At 43.7% G+C, this 18,971-nt stretch overlaps 1 protein-coding gene across 4 annotated transcripts in view; it reads right to left on the minus strand.

The window, feature by feature from the left end:
• SHTN1 (shootin 1) overlaps positions 1-17,644 on the minus strand; it is a 96,296-nt gene extending 78,652 nt beyond the window's left edge. For 2 of the 4 annotated variants that reach the window (XM_021699538.1, XM_021699536.1), the window contains exons 1-2: positions 17,398-17,481; positions 3,882-3,934 (exon numbers count right to left, since the gene is read on the minus strand). In XM_021699538.1, the coding sequence (XP_021555213.1) occupies positions 3,882-3,922 (41 nt within the window). In that variant the 5' untranslated portion in view covers positions 3,923-3,934; positions 17,398-17,481. Of the gene's footprint in view, positions 1-3,881; positions 3,935-17,397 lie in introns of all 4 variants that reach the window. The other 2 variants (XM_021699535.1, XM_021699537.2) reach the window with 2 other exon arrangements.
• Positions 17,645-18,971: the final 1,327 nt, after the last annotated feature.

Here is an 18,971-nt window from a genome sequence, read left to right on the forward strand (position 1 = left end):
AACATTACATTTTTCTTAAATAGGGATAACTGCAAAGGAAAAGATCATTGATACATTGGCCCACCCTTCCAAGTCTACTCTTCCCCTTGGCGCACCTATATCAGAATCTGCATGCACACACACTCACACACGTGATGTTTCTGACGTCAGACTGATTTGATATTTAACTTTCGGTTTTTAAGTTCAAACCTACAGATGGTCGGGCGGCTGGGTGGCTCAGTTGGTTAAGCAACTGCCTTCGGCTCAGGTCATGATCCCGGAGTCCCGGGATCGAGTCCCACGTCGGGCTCCTTGATTGGCGGGGAGTCTGCTTCTCCCTCTATCCCTACCCCCTCTTGCGCTCTCTCTCTCACTCTCTCTCTCTCTCTCTCAAATAAATAAATAAATAAATGAATAAATAAAAATCTTAAAAAAAAAAACCCTACAGATGGTCAAGACAAGTCCTGAGTCTGATAATCTGCTATGGAAAATTCATGAGCTAACAACAAAGAACGAAGAATAACACCAAGACCTTGGTGGAAAAAGTCAATCAGCTCCCATGAGTTTACCGGCTTCAAAAGGAACATTTGTGGCCAGAAGACCCGTGTATGAATCTCGACTCTGTGAAGCCCCGAGGTTCTGTTCTCTGTGCACTAGAGCCGACACAGGGCTGTCTGGAGCATCAGAAGAGGAACATAAGTGAGTGTGTGTGACCCATGGCAGCTTCTTAATAATAAACACAGCCCCTTAAGCATAAACTCATGTCCTACCACTGGTCTCAACAGAGGAGATTCCAAAGAGAGCATCAAAAGCTCTTATCCAAAGAAATCAAACCCTTTGTCTCTTCTCATTGATCAGGTTCATCATCTAGCAACAAAGATAGACTTAATGTGGACGCGCAGAAGGGAGAGATAACGTGCAGTGAATTTATTCTGGTCCCTTCCACTCGTGCAAAATTCCCCCAGATCAAATTAACTATGGCAAAAGGACTTCCACTTTAGATTCACTTTAGATCCTGACTAACTTTAAACTCTGGTTTGGGGCTACAAGGGAAGGATGGCCATGTATATTGCGGATATGGCCTGGACAAAGCTCACTTGGCCAGGCACAAGAAAGTGCTTTGCCAGAGGAAATAGTGTTCTCCATTTACTACCTCAAGAACTAAAGATGCTTTTACTCATTCTATGCTGTATAAAAGGCTTTTATTATATACTTCCATCCTTTGTAATATAGCCCCCCCCCCCCATTTTTGGGAAAAAATCTGCAATAGTAAGCCTGTTAGTCCTTTAACAGAAGATAAACAGAATACAGTGAACTTAAAACCACTCTATTTTGTTTTACCCAACCACAGCATTTCATACTGCATTCATTTCTTTTCTTCCCATTTCTGTTAAGTTATTTTTAAAGAATTAGCACAGAAAGGGCGCCTGGGTGGCTCAGTCGTTAAGCGTCTGCCTTCGGCTCAGGTCATGATCCCAGGGTCCTGGGATCGAGTCCCACATCAGGCTCCCTGCTCAGCAGGGAGCCTGCTTCTCCCTCTCCCACTCCCCCTGCTTGTGTTCCTGCTCTCGCTGTGTCTCCCTCTGTCAAATAAATAAATAAAAAATCTTTAAAAAAAAAAAAAAGAATTAGCACAGAAAAAGGTCAGTAATGCATACAGATGTTACAGAAGTATTAGGTCATATTCCATGTAGAGAAACATGCAAATAGTTAATGTGCAAAACTAATTTATAGTCCTCCTTTTACCAAATGCATTTTACCTATAATTCCACCTGTGTAACAGATGGTTCACTTAAAAACCTCACTGCAGAAAGTGGCTCTCAGTTAAATAACCATCAACACCACCAGCAACGGATGTTTATAGAACAAACATGACTCTGTGAAGCCCCGAGGTTCTGTCCTCTGTGCACTATTTTTAGGGCAATGTGAGGTCTATACGTAAGGAAGGATTAGAGGAGGAGAAGAAAGAAAAAAATTTTACTCTTCTGCCTCTCATGTTTCTCATTTTCTTCTATATCCTTCCTTCTCCATCACATGAAGACACTTGTTTGCTTTCTCCACTTCTGTCTTCTGGGTTAAGTCAAAGAGTTTTCCTGAATTAACCCTTCCAACTTGTCTTGCTCTTTCCTCCTAGGCCAGGACACCTACAGAAAAGACTCAACTGGTAACTTCTTGGTTCTCTTTCCTAGAGCTGGAAGATGGTTGTGCATCTGGGCAAAGAGGCTCAAGCCACCTGCTCTGATCATCCCCCACTGGGTCCACTCTTGAGATTATGGGGCATCAGAGAACCAGGATCTAAGCACAAACTCCCCGCCTGTTGGCATCCTCAGGACATCTATGATTTGGGGTCATTACTGTGTTAGAATTAGGAATCTTGTCAAACTATCTTTCTGGGACTTTCTTACCACATTAGAGATGCATGCACCAACCACTTTCTATCACAGAGATCTTCATCACCCTCACCTACCTACCATTCCCTAAATCACCTGATGGAAAGAAGAGAAGAAACGATTTCACAGAACATCAAAGATTTATTTGCAGATGAGCAAAGGAGCCTTAAAACTGGGTGAAAAATAATGGTCTCAAAATCCATTTTTTTTTTAAAGATTTTATTTATTTATTTTGAGAGAGAGAGAATGAGAGAACACATGAGAGGGGATAGGGTCAGAGGGCAAAGCAGTCTCCCTGCCGAGCAGGGAGCCCGATGCGGGACTCGATCCCGGGACTCCAGGATCATGACCTGAGCCGAAGGCAGTCGCTTAACCAACTGAGCCACCCAGGCGCCCCTCAAAATCCATTTTTATATGAACTAGAGTTCATACCATTAATATCACCAACCATGTTACAGCTAATATAGGCAGCCAATTAATATGAGTGAAAAACTTAAATATGATGTTTAAGAACCCAATAAATGGTCTCAAATATGCCAAAGGTTTTACAAATATTCGGCTCACTGCCCACTTTCATTACAGATCTTACTCTCAAATTTTAAAGACAAGGTCTCATAATTTATAGCCATGATGACCATCTGCTTCAATAACTACGAAGGACTTATTTTATTAATTTTCTGCCAAGGACATTAAGTTTTGAAATATTTAGTCTATCAAGGTAATTTCTAAACACAAATTTTGTTTCTATCTAAAAGCAATAATGGACAGCTCTGCTCTCTCTCTGTCTCCTACTTCTCAGTTCAATTGAGCACTCTCTTCTTTTTTTAACTTAGACCCCCCCTTCTGCCCCTCCCTGAATTTGCAGGGGCGGGGAATAAAGATACATAAACAAATATTCACAAATCTTAGATGGACATGTGCAGAGACAAAAAGGTAAGTAGTTTAAAAAGGTAAGTAGAATTCAATGATTTCAGCTTAAAAATAAAACTGCCAGGGCCCCCGAAAACATGCACCAGGCGTTACCATCTTCGTAGTGGGTGATTTTCAACCTCCAGTATATTATTCATATACTTAAGAGGACGTGAGCATAAAAAAGGTTTATGAAAGAAGATGGGCTAAACACCAATGACTAATGCCAAAGAGTTCTCTCCAGAATCTACTCTGTCTTAAGCCCCAAAGATAAGTGTCTTCCCTTCAATTCCATCACTAGAGTCCCAAATCTGGTTGTCAGGGAAAAAGTACAATTCTTGGGGGCTTGAGTTGCTTGGCCTGGTGCCTTGCTGCACATTTAGCTGAGTAGTTAATCTCCCAGAGCAGAGCCACTGTGGCATGCCTGCTATTCTTTACCATCTGGAGCCTGGAGTTGATATTAGCTTGAACCACACATGCAGGAGAAAAGAAAAAAGAAAAAAACTCTCATTCGCATTTAACTGAAATTGGTGGCAGAACAATGCACCATGCCGTCCAGGCTTTCACACATCTAAGAAAGGAAAGAAAGGGTAAAGTACAAACCTTCTCCTTTGTTTTCTGGTTCTCTGCTCTGAGGTCTTCATATTCGCCTATGGCTAAAAAAAAAAAAAAAAAAAAAGGAAAGCAACGTTATAACACCATCAAAAGTTTACTGTAGGAAAACCCGGGATCCAACTCATCTCTATTGTCTCTTTAGTATGTTGGTGATGGGGTAGAGAAAAGGCCACAGAAGAAGGGCTTCTGCTTTTAAGAGTAAGAAAGAAAAAGAGACCACAGCCGGTGTGAGCCCACCAAGCCAAATTTCCAATTCTCCCAAGGTCACAGAAAGACCTCGGAGCCGTAAGTGACCTATGACAAATCTCTTCTCTTTGGTGCTCAGCACTTGGGTCCCGTGAAAGGAGACAGGTGGATGCTCCCTGAAGTTCCTTCTAGCACCATTAAGTCTGTGGTGCTATAATCAGAGGTTTATTTTTAAAATCAGCCTCCAGAAAATAATGTCAGCTTACACATTCAGTTCAGTGTCACACATCTGCTTTATCCACAGAGCAAAAGGTTTACACTGTGAGCATTCAGCTAAGAACAACTATTTTCAGGCATTGCAAGATCATCTACCACCAAGCCATGACCAGATACCAGCCAGATTCATTTCACTTAGTTGGAAAAATATGTGAACCGTCTGGAAATATTTCCAACTATGTGAAAAAACAGCAACTTATTATTTAAAACCCTCTATCGCCAGACAAATAAAGTAGCCTGAACACCCATATTCATCTCTTAGCCAAAGCACCACTGTCAGATAGCCTCACGGTTCAGGATACGATGTTTACAGCATATGATGAGAAGAAAGAGCATGATCCAGCATTAAGGACAGAGCAGAATGCGTAAGGTGGGCCTACTCCCAGACCAGCACCTTGACTGGCACCACCGAGCCAGGCCATTATCAGACTGGATTTTTATACTTGTACCTATAAAAAAATGTAATTGGGATTTATCTACAAAAAGCTCAGTTTTTTTCTTAAAAAAAGAAAAGACAAATAGAGTTTCCTATTTCCATCAATAAGCAGATGATAGAAAAAAAGAAACTAAAACCAGTGGCTTCAAGAACATCCCAGATAATCTGGTTATTAATTCTAGAAGTGGGGGATTCTAACCACTGGAACAGAGAAAAACCCAAAAACAAACAATGCACATGGTGAAGTACATCGTTTGTGTCCTCCAACAGTGATCCAAAGGATTTAGGATAGCTATGGTGATTGTAGAACCACAACTTTTAAATCCAACCAAATGAACAAGTATTTATGGGATTACACCACCAATGCCCATAGGTTTTATTGGCACTCTCTGACCATCTAAGTAAGAGTTAATGGACAATTTTATTGAAGCCACACCCAAAAAGAATTCTTGAAAATGAGACAGCCAATAAAATAGCTGAATGTATATAGGTAAAGAGAGAGCCTTTTTAAAAATAATTACATTTTCAACAGAAAACATTTGAGCGACCACAGGATGAAGTCTTATACACACCAGCTCCTCATCAGCCACCACCACACAAAGCCCAACCAATGGGTATAAAGCAAATTGTCCTTGGTTATGAAAAATCAATAAAATGACCCCCTTTTTTAACAGAAAGAAATAAAACTAAGAGATTCTAAAAACATACACTTATGCACTGGGTAGTCTACGGTCATGGTCCTAAGTCTTATCACTATATCTAATATTCTTTCAAAATATAAATATATATTTTACTGAGAGACTTCAGTTTACTTGACATTTGAAAGTATCTGTAGATGAAGTTGAAAAATCAAGATTGATTTACCACTCTATTCCTGATGACCTACTTCACAGATGAACAAACAAACAATAAAGGCTTATAAAACCATGATCTCATATTGACATTAAGAAAATGTTTTTCTATTTAAAACATTAGATAACACCTTTGAAGCTTTTTAAAAATACCGATACTATTCTTCCATTATGTTGCCAATAGAATCCAGATGAAACACTGCAGACTCTCAACTATAGGGTCTTCATGAAAAGCATTAATTAAGAACCCTTCACCTATCATGCCTTAATGGAAACCACAGACAATGTGCTTTCTTGTGACTCTGTGCAACTTAAAAAAATAAAGCCAGGTAAAGGGAATGGAGAGGAAAAGTATGGGAAAAGTATGGGCAGAATTCCCAGTGGGAAGGGAGCACCTGGGGAACAGGGCATAAATGGAAAGAAAAACATGTATTTATATTTTTTTCATTGAAATTAAAAAACCAAACTCGATGTCCTAAACAAGATTTACACACACATACACACACACACACCCCATAGTGAATACACATGTAACCCCATCCTCAGCAAAACTGGCAAAAACTGAAGTAACCTATAGTATTCAGCTACTTCTTTTTTGGCAATGCTAAAGGGTCACAGAGAAAGCCTTCTTTTTGTTTCAGAACTGACTCAGAGTTTGGAAATTTTTTAAGTGAGTCACACAACTCAAGTGATTGGATGATACAGATCCTCCAAACCTTGACGTAACCAATGCAAAAGTAAAGATGAACTGGACGAACGCTCTGCCACATGAAAGATACCCAGGGCTTGGGAAGACTTCATCTCCTGGGTTTCAGGTACAGTGGATTTCAATGTACGGTAAGGTCACATCGCACAGAAATTAAAAAGTGCAGCCAAGGGACTTTGGTCTAGTTGGTTAACTTCTCTAAATCGCAGTTTCCTCCTCTGGAAAATAAGAATGAGAATTATACGTCTTTCACATGGTATGGTGATTAAGAGTAAGCTAACATGTAAGGTGTAAGAGTGCTTAGGTATGTTACATGTTCAGTACATGTCAGCCATGCTTATTGTTACTGATACAGCAAAGTACATCAGATCTTGTGTGCATGGTAAGAGATCAGGCTGCTCCCTAATGCCCTCCGTACATGGCTTGAAAGCTGGCAGAGCAGAAAATCTCTGAAACCCGACTACTGCTACCCAAATAAAAGGAGAAAGGGGGCTAACAATCAGCTGTAGTGCGTTGTAGTTTAAAAAAAAAAAAAAAGGCAAAGAAGTGGAAGCATGTCTGGGAACTATACTTTTCAATCCTGGCTGCACATCAGAATCACCTGGGGAGCTTTTAAATCATACAGATGTCTAGCCCCCTCGCCACCCACCCCACGCCAAGATTCTAATTTAACTAGTCTAGGGTGGACCTTGGGCACCATATTTGTTTGAGAAGTGAACACCCCAGGCGATTCTGATGTGCAGCCAGGGAGGGGAATCACTCCGTAAGAGTACAGAATGGAAGAAAAAGGGAGATGTGGAGAAAACAAGGAGAATATCAGGCAGAGCACGTGTTTCAAGAATCATGCTGGTTTTCCATTTTCCAACTCCCTAATGCCAAGAAAGGGAGCTTTCTTTCCAAGCTGCAAATCATGACATAGTCAGCCCAGAAATCAGATGAGTAGACTTGGTCGTTTCAGAAGCGTGACACTTAAAGTTCATAAACACAGGCAATAACACCTCTGGCTGGGGTGAGTCACCATCCCGGTTTGCCCGGGACTTTCCCAGTTACAGACTAGAGAAGAAGAGAGCCCAGTGTCCCTGGACACCTCCCAGTCCCGGGCAGGTTAATCACCCTATCCCAAGGGTAAGTGCCCGATCAGTACTTCCTGACCAATACCTTCTAGACCTGCACTGTCGAATACGGAGCCGCTAGCTACATGTGGCTAACCCACGTGTAAATTCATTAAAATTGAAGAAAACTTAAAATTCCGTTCTTCAGCTGCACCAGCCGTACTTCCAGGGCTCCACAGCTACGTGTGGCTAGGGGCTTCCGGAGCCCACAGCGGACAAAGAACATTTCCATCGCAGCAGGAAGTTCTGCTAGGCAGGACTATCCTGCACATCTCTATCCAGACAGCCTACAAGCACCGCAAACTCATCATGTTAGAAAGTGAATTCATCAAACTCCATTTCACCCAAACCTCCTCCTTCCCGTATGCATGATGTCCTTCTGGGGTCATCACCGACCTGGTCCTCAAGCTAGTACCTCAGGATCAGCATTGATTCCTCTCTTTCTCCCACCTTCCAACGAATTATGAAATTGCTCCCATCTCTTAAAACGTCTCCCCAGTCTGCCCTTCCTCTATAGTATGTCTGCCCTGATTCTAATCTTCAATAATGGTAAAGTCCTCTCATGTAGCCTCTAGCCTCCCTCTATCCCAAGTTCATTCTTCACAAAAGAGATGGTGAGCATAGTAATAAGGCAACCTGGTTACATCATTCTTGTAGTCCACCAAGATGTTACTTCACAACCTGGGACACCCATCCCCACTCCTGCCATTCAGCCTTAGAGACCATCACTCAGTCCCTCATACCTCTAAGACCTTCCACACCCAGGTGCCTTTTTAAACATTTTTCCCTTCACCTCCCCATCTTCCCTGTCCGCTGTGGGCTCCGGAAGCCCCTCCGGAAGTAATTCCACCTTCTCCTTGACAATGCAATTCAATTGTCATTTCCTGTAGAAACCTTCCCCACATACCTAAGGCAAAAATCAACATTTATATTTCTAATATACTACCAGAGTACCCTGTTCATCTATCTCTACTAGAGCATCAACGTGTAACATTATAAACTACCTGAGCACAAGTCTGTCTTCTTGTCTTCTCTCCCATCTGATTCATTGCTATAGATCTTATACGCAGCAGAATACGAAGCAGAGTTGGTACCTATGTTGACTGAACGGCTGGTTCATATAAATCTGTGATGTGGAGCAATTAAGCCAAATATGAACATCTCCATTTTAAAAATGAAGATACAAATACACAGAGAAGTCAAATTCCACAGTAAGAAACATTGGAGGCAGGACCAGTCTACCGATTTCCAAAGTCATTCGTGTAAAAAACATTACTGGGCATTACTGTGTGCAGTGTGCTAAAACACTGGACCAGAAACAATCCTCTGGGGTGAGGACTATGTCTTTATGCATACAGCTACCAACATCTAGCACAATGCCTGACGTAAAGCAGGCACTGGATAAATGTGTGTTAAATTAAGGAAGAAGGAAGAATGGATCTAGGTCTTCACACGAACAAATCATGAAAGAGCACGTACTCTCCTTCCCACATTAAAAGGGTCTCTTACATCACGTGTTACAACAAGATACTTAATAGAAGTGAAGCTTTAAATAGCCATCAAATATAACCAGGAAAACACTGTCTCATAAGATCTTCTAATGTAGATTCTCATCCATTAAGTCTGCATCTTTGAGACTCATGTAGCCATGAAACACCTCTTACTAATGGGGAACGAGGACATGAGTCATAAGAGATAATGTTCAATTAGGACATTATTCCCTTCTGCACATATGCCAATGGGTCCTCTTTTAGAGCCAGAGCAGAAAGAGAAGTCATTTATACCTCCCTTGTTAATTAAAGCATTAGAAAAGCCAGAAAAAAAACACTACTGGAAAACCTGATCAAAAAACAAAGATGACAGATTTCACATCTGAAAAGAAATGATGGCAAACCTGAAATGTATGCATTACTTGGTAGAACACACAGTTCGGTGCTAATGAATTAATGATGCTTAAGAAGTACTCCCAACGAACTAGAGGAATGACTTCAAATTAACCCACAGAAAGGGAGGAAACGGAGTACGTTTATAAAATGCACGTATATTGGGGCGCCTGGGTGGCTCAGTCGTTAAGCGTCTGCCTTCGGCTCAGGTCATGGTCCCAGGGTCCTGGGATCGAGCCCCACATCGGGCTCCCTGCTCAGCGGAGAGCCTGCTTCTCCCTCTCCCACTCCCCCTGCTTGTGTTCCCTCTCTCGCTGTCTCTCTCTGTCAAATAAATAAAGAAAATCTTTTAAAAAAATAAAAATAAAAAAAAAATAATAAAAAAAATAAAATGCACGTATAAGTCTGGTTTCCAGTCCGACATGGAGCTTTTCTGTCACCACTCCTGTCCTCACAACAACAGAGAAGTGGAACAAACTGAAAATCAACGATTCTTCTTAGATCCACCAGAGAACTGAGGTCATAGGGCAAACTGCTATTCCAAAATTGGAGAGACAAGCAAGATACAGACAATCATGACTTCCTGAAGCAGAAGGCAAGGTGTGGAACCCAGTTGGCAACCAGCACCAAGAGAGGGAAACCTAAACTGTCAATGGCGAATTGCTAAAGGCTCAGTTCTAACAAGTTTGAGAGTTAAAAACTCCAGTGGGTGGGCCAGTCTTAGGAGGGTCCCAAACTTTAGGGAGTTTTACCTCCAGGAGCGCTACCACAACCTCAGAGGAAGTATCAGAGGAAATTTCCCTACTGCTTCAGGCAGGGCAAGGGGGAGAGGAGCCATGCTGAAATATGCCCAGAGCCTCTGTTCTTCGTAGCAAGGCCTGCCCTCGGGAGAAATTATTTCCCTAGAGCCAACTCCAGGCCCCTCTAGCCTTCCTGTCTCACCTAAGCAGGAAACACCAAAACTGAGAAGCACAGATGAAAGTCACAGCCCAGGGGCACAGGCTCACCATGAGACAGAGACCACATCACAGGACCATCGGAGGCTTCCCCCCCCCCATACCTTACCCCCCATGGATGTTCATAGCAGCGTTATTCGCAATTGCCAAAACTTGGAAGCAACCATCATGTTCATCAACAGGTGAATGGATAAACAAAATGTGGTACATCCATGCAATTGAGTATTCTTCAGTGATACAAAGAAATAAATGCACTATCAAGCCACAAAAAGACATGGGGGACCCATACGTGCATATTGCTAAGTGAAAGAAGTCAATATAAAAATGCTACATACCGAGTAATTCCAACTCTATGACACTGTGAAAAAAGCAAAACTACAGAGCCAGTAAAAAGATGAGTGACGCTGCCAGGAGTTCAGAGGTAAGGAGGGAACGATGAACAAGTAGAGCAGAGGGAATTTTTGGAGCAGTGAAATTATTCTGTATGTAATGTAATGGTGGGTATGAGTCATACATCTGTCAAAACCCATAGGATGTATATAACACAAAGAATGAACCCCAATGTAAACTATGGACTTAATTAATAATAATGTATTAGTATGGCTCATCAGTTCTAAGGAATGCACCACACTAACTCAAAATGATAATAATAGAGAAAACAGGGAGTGGGGGAAGATGAAGGGCTATGTGGAAATTCTCTGTACTTTCCGCTCAGTTTTTCTGTAAAGCTAAAACTGTGCCCCCCAAAAGTCTTATTTAAAACAAACGTATACACATACACACACACACACATATGTAACAGAATCATACTCTGATTTGTGCCACTGAGGATTTGAGATAGAATCAAGTAACTAAAAGGATCCTAATATATTACTGTTCTGTGGACATACAAAAAATTTCAAAACTCATGTTTTAATATTTAATTTTTACCAGCATGGTAGACAGACAACAACAAAAGCCATGTTCCTTCTACGTTTTAAAGCAAAGCCTGGTTGTCTAAGAGAATAAAATCTACAGCACTACCAAGTTTAGAATATTCCCGCTTTTTGGATCCACTTTTGAGAATTATTCCCACAGCGGCACTTTCAGATAAATGTGTACAAGGATGTAAGCAACATTTTTATTTTAATAAACTTTAATTTTACAAACTTTAAATTTACAGCAAAATTGCAAGGATAATACAGACAGTTCCCATAAGCCCTGCGCCCAGTTTCTTCTATTATTAACATCTTATATTAGTATGGTACGTTTATTACAATCAGTGGACCAATACTGACACATTATTATGAGCTAAGGTCCACACTTTATTCATATCTCCTTAGTTTTTCCCTAATGTTCCGTTTTCCTTCCAGGATTCCACTGAGATACCATGCTACATGTAGTTGTCAGGTCTCCTTAGACACTTCCCGGCTGTGACAGTTTCTCACTACATAGACATACACGTATCTATAAGTATTTCTGTATGTAATCAGCTGTATCTAGATTAAGCAAAACATGAATTCATACTGATGTCTCCAACTGTTATCTATTGCCCAAAGCATTATTTTTAATAGCAAAGACAGAGAAACACAGAGGTGTCCATCCAGAGGACATCAACTACATTGTGGGAAAACTGTAGGGTAGAACACTATCCAATCAATTTTTTTAAAGATTTTATTTATTTATTTGAGAGAGTGTGTGAGCATGAGCAGGGGGGAGAGGCAGAGGGACAAGCAGACTCCCCTCTAAGTGGGAAGCATGATGCGGGGCTTGATCCCAGGACCTGAGATCATGACCTGAGCCAAAGGCAGACGCTTAACTGACTGAGCCACCCAAGTGCCCCTAACCAATCAATTTTTAAAGATTTAACTCTATATGTACTGATATGAATTCTGTAATATATATTCAGTGATAACTACGTATGTACATACAAGTGCACACTTTTCTAAAGGAAACACAACAAAAAGTCAACAAAAAGTGTAACTCTGAGTAATGGAAAGGGGGTTAGAGCATGCATTATCAGTGGGTGACAATGCCTCAAAGAGGAATACAATCTCAGGTATTACAATGGTTTGCAACCTCCAAAGGATCACAGTACATAAAGGGATATATAGTATATCCGTGATATTAAAATTTCATGGGGAAGCCTGCATCTCCCTCTCCCTCTGCCACTCCCCCTGCTTGTGCTTGCTCTCTCTCTGTCAAATAAATAAACAAAATCTTTAAAAAAAAATTTCATGGAGAGTAGGAACAATTAGGGGAAAAAAATGTCTAAAAAGACTCCCTAAGAGAGTATAATGAAATAAAGATTAAGAAATGAGGGAACAGTTCATTGTACTTTTCACTTCCTATGCTTGTTTTCCTATGAGCATACGTTTATTTTTAAATTTAATTTAAAAAAAAAAGTCAGATTTATCTAGCCAATGGAAGTGTTAGATGAATCGGGAAATTCTGACTATAAGATGTAGTTCGTCAGCCCATGCTGAGGGTCCATCTCATGGAGCGTTGCCCAGTTGGTGTCTCTTGGGCAGGAGCTCACAAACTTTAGGAGGAAGTTGCATTTTTAATCAGTATGTTGGTTTGCAACAAACACCAAGTGTCCCACAAAGCCCAAAATACTTACTATCTGGCCATTTACAGGGTAAGTCTGCTGACTTCTAGTCTACAGTATATTCGCTTAAAAACTTTCTTTGGCGGGGCGCCTGGGTGGCTCAGTCGTTGGGCGTCTGCCTTCGGCTTGGGTCATGATCCCGGGGTCCTGGGATCGAGCCTCACATCAGGCTCCCTGCTCAGCGGGGAGCCTGCTTCTCCTTCTCCCACTCCCCCTGCTTGTGTTCCCTCTCTCGCTGTGTCTCTCTCTGTCAAATAAATAAAATCTTTAAAAAAAAAACTTTCTTTGGCATATTCATACAGTGGAATACTCTTCAGCAATGCAAATAAATCAACTACAACTACACACAACACTGCTGATAAATCTCACACATCATGAGTGAAAGAAGACAGAAACAAATACTGCATCCCGCACGATTCTATTTACTTATCTTCCAGAAACTGGCAAAACCTTGGTGACACAGATATTGGGGAAAGGCAGGCGATCACGATTACAGGGGTTATGAAGGGGTTTCTGGAGATGTTCTGATTCAAGTGTTGTTAGAAACATTTTTTTCAATAATTCCTTGAGATGTTCATTCATAGTTCGTGCACTTTTCTCAACCTACAGAATACTTTGTTGTAAAAGCAAAACGTTGCAAATGTCGATTTTACAAAAATATACCCAGATGAAGAAAGATTTACTTACCAGGCTTCTTTTTATAAATAATAGGTAAGAAAGTGCATATGTACCCCGGTTATTCAGAGACCGGTGGCCCCCAAACCACACTTGGAAAAATAACGATGCAAAGCCAAGTTTGCACTTGACAACATGGCAACCATTTAATCCCAAACTGCTTTCTACTGACTGACTTTGTATGTATCCAAGACTGACAATGCTTCAGCTTTTCCAGACTGCTAAGGTCACCGTGGTAGGCAGTCGTTTGGCCCCCTTTGTCAAAATAATGCTCTAGCTACTTTCTGGCCTAGCCGTCAAGGGAACACTGGGAGCCTCTTTAATTACTAACTCCGCTCTAAGAATAAGCCTGGCTAAACTTGCTAATGAACCTCAAGCACTATCTCTATAGTCTTGGGGAAAATGATAACTAACTCTAAAGATAAAAGGAGGTTACCTTGCTTCAAAACCCATCATCTTACCATAGGATAGTGTTTTCAGTGTGGGGGTTGTAGCTTTGGTCTTACATGATAGCATCCTCACTGTTGGGTGGCAATCACTGCCTTCAAAACTTCCTCACCAAGTTCCAAATGACAGGGCATTACTACGCTGACCAGTTCAGTGGACAGCTGTTGTCTCTGTCTGCCCAGCCTGCATCCCCTCTTCTGGTAGTGGCGCACCATGCTTTTTTGGACAACTACTCCAATCCACTGGTCTTTGTGGGAGCTGCCAATCAAGGTGCCCTGCCCTTCCCGGCCCAAAGGACTTAAACCCATGACCCAAACTAGGCCTCCTAGACACTCTTCCTGGAATTTACATGCCTACCACCATCTCTAGACTAGGAACTCCGCACCAGCAGGGACAAGGTTTTATTCATCACTCTATCTCTGATGCCTAGCACAGTGCCTGGCTATGAATATTCAATGCATGTGCAATGAATACATTACAAAGAAAATCATGTACCTTAAACAAATGCTGAGCTAAGTCGATCATTTCCCAGCAGCATTCTGGAGGGGGAGCAAATTGTATGATGTTTTGTAAGGGAAATGTCCACTTTAGTAGCTAGGAAATATGCATCGGAAATAGTACCCCAAGTTGCCATTTGTCAGTGCATTAAAGACATCAATCAGTCCAATAAAATAAAGCTCCAAAAAGGACAAAAAGAGAATTACCTCATTACCTCAACATCTGCTTGAACATAAGCAATCACACACTGGCTAATTTTTTTAAAGGGACATAATATAACTTTCTAGAAAGACATAATATAGCTAATTATACCATTCACGAGAAGGGAACATACAATGTTTTGAAGTAATTCAGAAGTGGGTGTGATTTATAAGACATAGAGCTTAGGGAATGGTAAGTATAAATTAGAGATTGTTCATATTATGACAGACTCCGTCATTACATTTCACAACTTTTGTCAAAAGCAACCTTATTCACCACACCACTGAAGGCTTCACATTAGGGAAGGCTGCCGTCAGCTCTGCCATTCAGAGTAGATAGGAATCTTCTTTCTGAACACCCTCCTGGGGACTGGGTTCCAAGTTTTGACTGAAAATTCACTAAGGAAGAAATGAGATGAGGAAACCTACATGGTCAATAACCACATAGAAAGATTTCAAACCTCACTGAGAACCAGGTAATACCATTTTTCTAAAGGTACTACTTTTGTTCATCGGATTGGCAAAAATTAAGAAACTTGTCAGACTGCCAAAATTAGTAAAGACTGCTGTTGGTCAACATTGACAAGTGTGGGGGAAAATGGGCCCTGCTGGGGGGAATGTGAACTGGTACAGCCATTTTGAGGGGGCACTTTGGCAATGCCTGGCAAAACTTTATGTCTACTGGCCCTCTGATCCAACGATTCCCTTTCTAAGAATCTATCCTAAAAAAAAAAAAAAAAAAGTTGGTAATTGTACACATCCATGTGACTATTTGATTCATGACTGTCTACTAGACAATAAACTTAGGGGGAGCAAAGACTGTCTGTCTGGTTCACTATCTCCACCCCCAGTACCTATCACATGGGGTTCATATATGGTAGATATCTGGTTAAGTATTTGTTAAAGGAATAAATGAATATGTTTTAGTCAGTGTTGAAAAAGGAAAAATAGAGTGTTCATCAATATTGGTTCTTCTTGTCCACATTTAACAGGAGTCGTGGAATTATTTTCAACGTTAACAGGTAGTACAAAAAATAAATCATATACACCATCAGCTTACAAAATTAATTATCATATTGGTAAGAGCCCAAACACCTAGTTGCCTGTCTTTCCACCTCAAATCCCTAGCTTCTGGGTTAGTTCCATGGGTTAAACAGCAATCAAATGCTCTTGAAATAAGTCAATTATTATCACAGTCTATGATCCAATGACAAATAAATGCCCTGGTTTTGAGATGGTCTGAAAAAATCCCAACCAGACTCAATACTTTAAAAAAGTGCACCTTTTAAGAAACACAAATTTCAAAGTCTGTTCTATTGCCTTTGATATACCCATAATCAAGGAAATACATCCGCTAAAATTCCAATACCATGGCTAGTCTAGTCTAGGAAGGGAGTTGAAGGTACTGGGAAGGCAAAAGCCATTAACATTTATCCAACACTTTCTAAATGCTAGATACCACAAAGAAATGTGCTCTGTCCATTTCAGTGAGGTAATAATTTCCCCAAGGTAACAGGATTGGTAAACATGCTGAGATTTGTTTCCAGGAATGTCAACTCCAGAGAAGTCCACACACCCCAGCAAATGCTATGTTTGTGTTTTCCAGGAGCAAAAGGTCATAGTACTGGACAGGACCTTATAAAATCATCTGGTTCAGCCCGTCTTTAGTCAGGTAAGGCATGATAACCACAAGACCCATGGAAGGGAAGAGATTCTTCCAAGTTCACAGAGTTGATAAGTTGAGCCAACAGAAGAGAAAGAGGAAGAGAACAGCAGGATTAGCCACAGAGTAGGACCTCTTCCACTCTGTGGCCATGTCACCAAGTGATTCAGAAAAGCACATGTTCCTACACATTTTTATTTCCTAAATCTGTGCAGTTCCCCTCTCTCTTGACCCATATTCTCAGGCCACCCTTGGCCAGGGTAATAACAGTAATTTTAAATGGAAAGAGTGTCGAACTCACATTTGATCGCTAATTTGGCTTTGTTGAGAAGTGCAGTAAGAGATGAAAATCAATGATCAGAACAGTTCTTTAGGAGGAGATAATCTCCAGCTACCTGGCAGCGTGGAAATGCAAGGACACGGCCTGGCAGTCCTGCAGGCCAGAGCCAAATCGGGTGTTGGCTCACTGACCAACAGACTGTTAAAAATGGTTAAGTGGTAAAACACATCATGGCCTGGAATCTGGCTGGGGAAGGAAAGAGGAACCAGACCGAAGCCGACTGAAAAGCAAGGAAGGCTGCGAAGCTGCGCGGCAGGCCTCCCAGCGCCACTGTGCAAGGGTGGGGCCGCGGCCGACGAGCAGGGCCGGCGGGGCTGCCCAAATCGCCTCCTCCCGAGACATCTGGCGCACCTGCTTCTCCCGCGTGTGAGGGGTGCCCTGGGTCCTCGTCCGCCCCAAATCCCGGTCCCTGCCCCCTGCCCGCGATCGCCAGCTCAAGCAACCTGCGGGGTGCGCTTCCCGCACTGCCGGGCCCCACGCCCCCGGCACCCGCACTTTACCCGCGGCCCCTGGCTCTCCAAGGCGCGCGGGGCGCGGAGGACGCTCCCGCACGCGGGACGAGACTGCGGGGTGAGCGCGGCGGCCGCGACATTCCCCCGCCCGCCGCAGCCCAAACCCAGCGCCGGGAGTCGTCCCCGCCCACGGGCCGCGGCGGCCCGCACCTGGCGGCCGCGCGCCCGCCTACCTTGCTCCTTCAGACTGGTGATGAGCTGCAGCTGCTTCTCCTCGTCCGAGCTGTTCATTTTGGCAGGTGGGGCCGGGAATAAAGGAAAGGAGGGAGAGGCGAGGGGTGCAGCGGGGGGGAGGGGGAGGAAAAGCAAGATGCCGGTGGCGTGCGGCGGCACTACCCGGAAGTTGGGTCGGCTCCCGCTCCTCCTCCTCCTGGCGCAGAGCGCGCGAGTGAGATCATCCCCGCGCACCTACTCGGCGGCCGCCGCGGCTGCACCTGCGGGCGGCGCGGCGACCGGGGCCGGGCCGCGCGGGCAGCCTGGGGCAGGAGGTGGGGCGGCGGGAGGAGCCGCGGCGGCCTGGGGGGGCCGCAGCCCGAGTCCCGCCTGCAGCGGCTGCCGCGCCTCGCCTTCCCCGCCCCCCACCCGCGGAGGCCTGCGCCGTGGGATGCGCGAGGCGGCCCGGGGCGTGGGGCCCGCGGGTGGGCGCCCCGGCTCGCTCCTGCACCCCTCCTCCGCCCCACCCCCCAGGACACCTCCACGCGCGATCCGGGGGTGGAAAGCCGGCCTTGGGACTGCGGGGTCCCTGGCGACCGCACTTGGAGCGCTGCCGCGCGGGCCGCCCTTCGCGAGCCACCAAGGGAGAGCGGGGCGTGGTGGGCAGTAAACACCGAGGCTTTAACCCAGTTCTCAGGTGCCCGCAGGGGCAAGCGCAGTGCACACGTTTTGCGCCTTGGAAAGCCGGCAGGGACTGAAACAGGCCGGCCGGGTAAGTTAAACGCCTCCAGAGCAAAGGAAGGCGTGGTAGTGAGTTGACAGTGCCCAGGGCCCCGGCGGCGCGGGGTTTGGAAGGTGGGCAGAACGTGGGCCCTGCAGCACGTGGATCGCCGGTCCTCGCGGAGCGTCTGCTCTTCCGGGGCAGGACCTTGACCTTGGGGAGGCTGCCCCTGCAGGCCGAATGTCCGAGGCGGCAGTGCTGGCGGAGTAAAACCCGCCATTTGTCCCACTTCACGGCCCTCTGCGCTGTTTAACTCCGGCTCTGGGTTAGACCCTGACCAGAAGAGGTGTGGCAGGCCTGTCAGATTTCAAAATGGCTCTCCCCAAGCCCCAGTTGCTGATTAGTCTTTGGTCAAGCCTCCTGACCCCTTCAAACTTCATCTAAAGGACGGTAATAATACCATACCTACCCTCCAGGAAGATACAAAGCACCAAATCTAGAATTTGACATACTGTAGGTGTTCTTTTTTCTTTTTTACAATTAAGGTTACAGGTCAGGCAAAAGGGGTTGTGGATGCTAATTTTAGGCTAAAACAGGCAGAGTTCTTTTGCACTGATCGTTAAGCATCCAAAATAAATCCAAAATGAATTAGACTCACTGCACATCTTGGTTTTTCTCACTAACAAGCCCCTACTGTGACTACTACACCAGCACAGGGCTTCTACTCAATACTCACTTGTAAATGTCCCACTCCATTTACAGAGTGAGTCTCCTGTGAAAGGTGGGGCAGGGGACTGGAATACCGGTAAATGCTGTAACTAGTATCTGTCTGATATTCCTACTAAATTCTAAGTCAAAACAAACTTTGAAAAA

Source organism: Neomonachus schauinslandi, chromosome 6, assembly GCF_002201575.2.
Source record: "Neomonachus schauinslandi chromosome 6, ASM220157v2, whole genome shotgun sequence".
NCBI classification, from domain to species: Eukaryota; Metazoa; Chordata; class Mammalia; order Carnivora; family Phocidae; genus Neomonachus; species Neomonachus schauinslandi.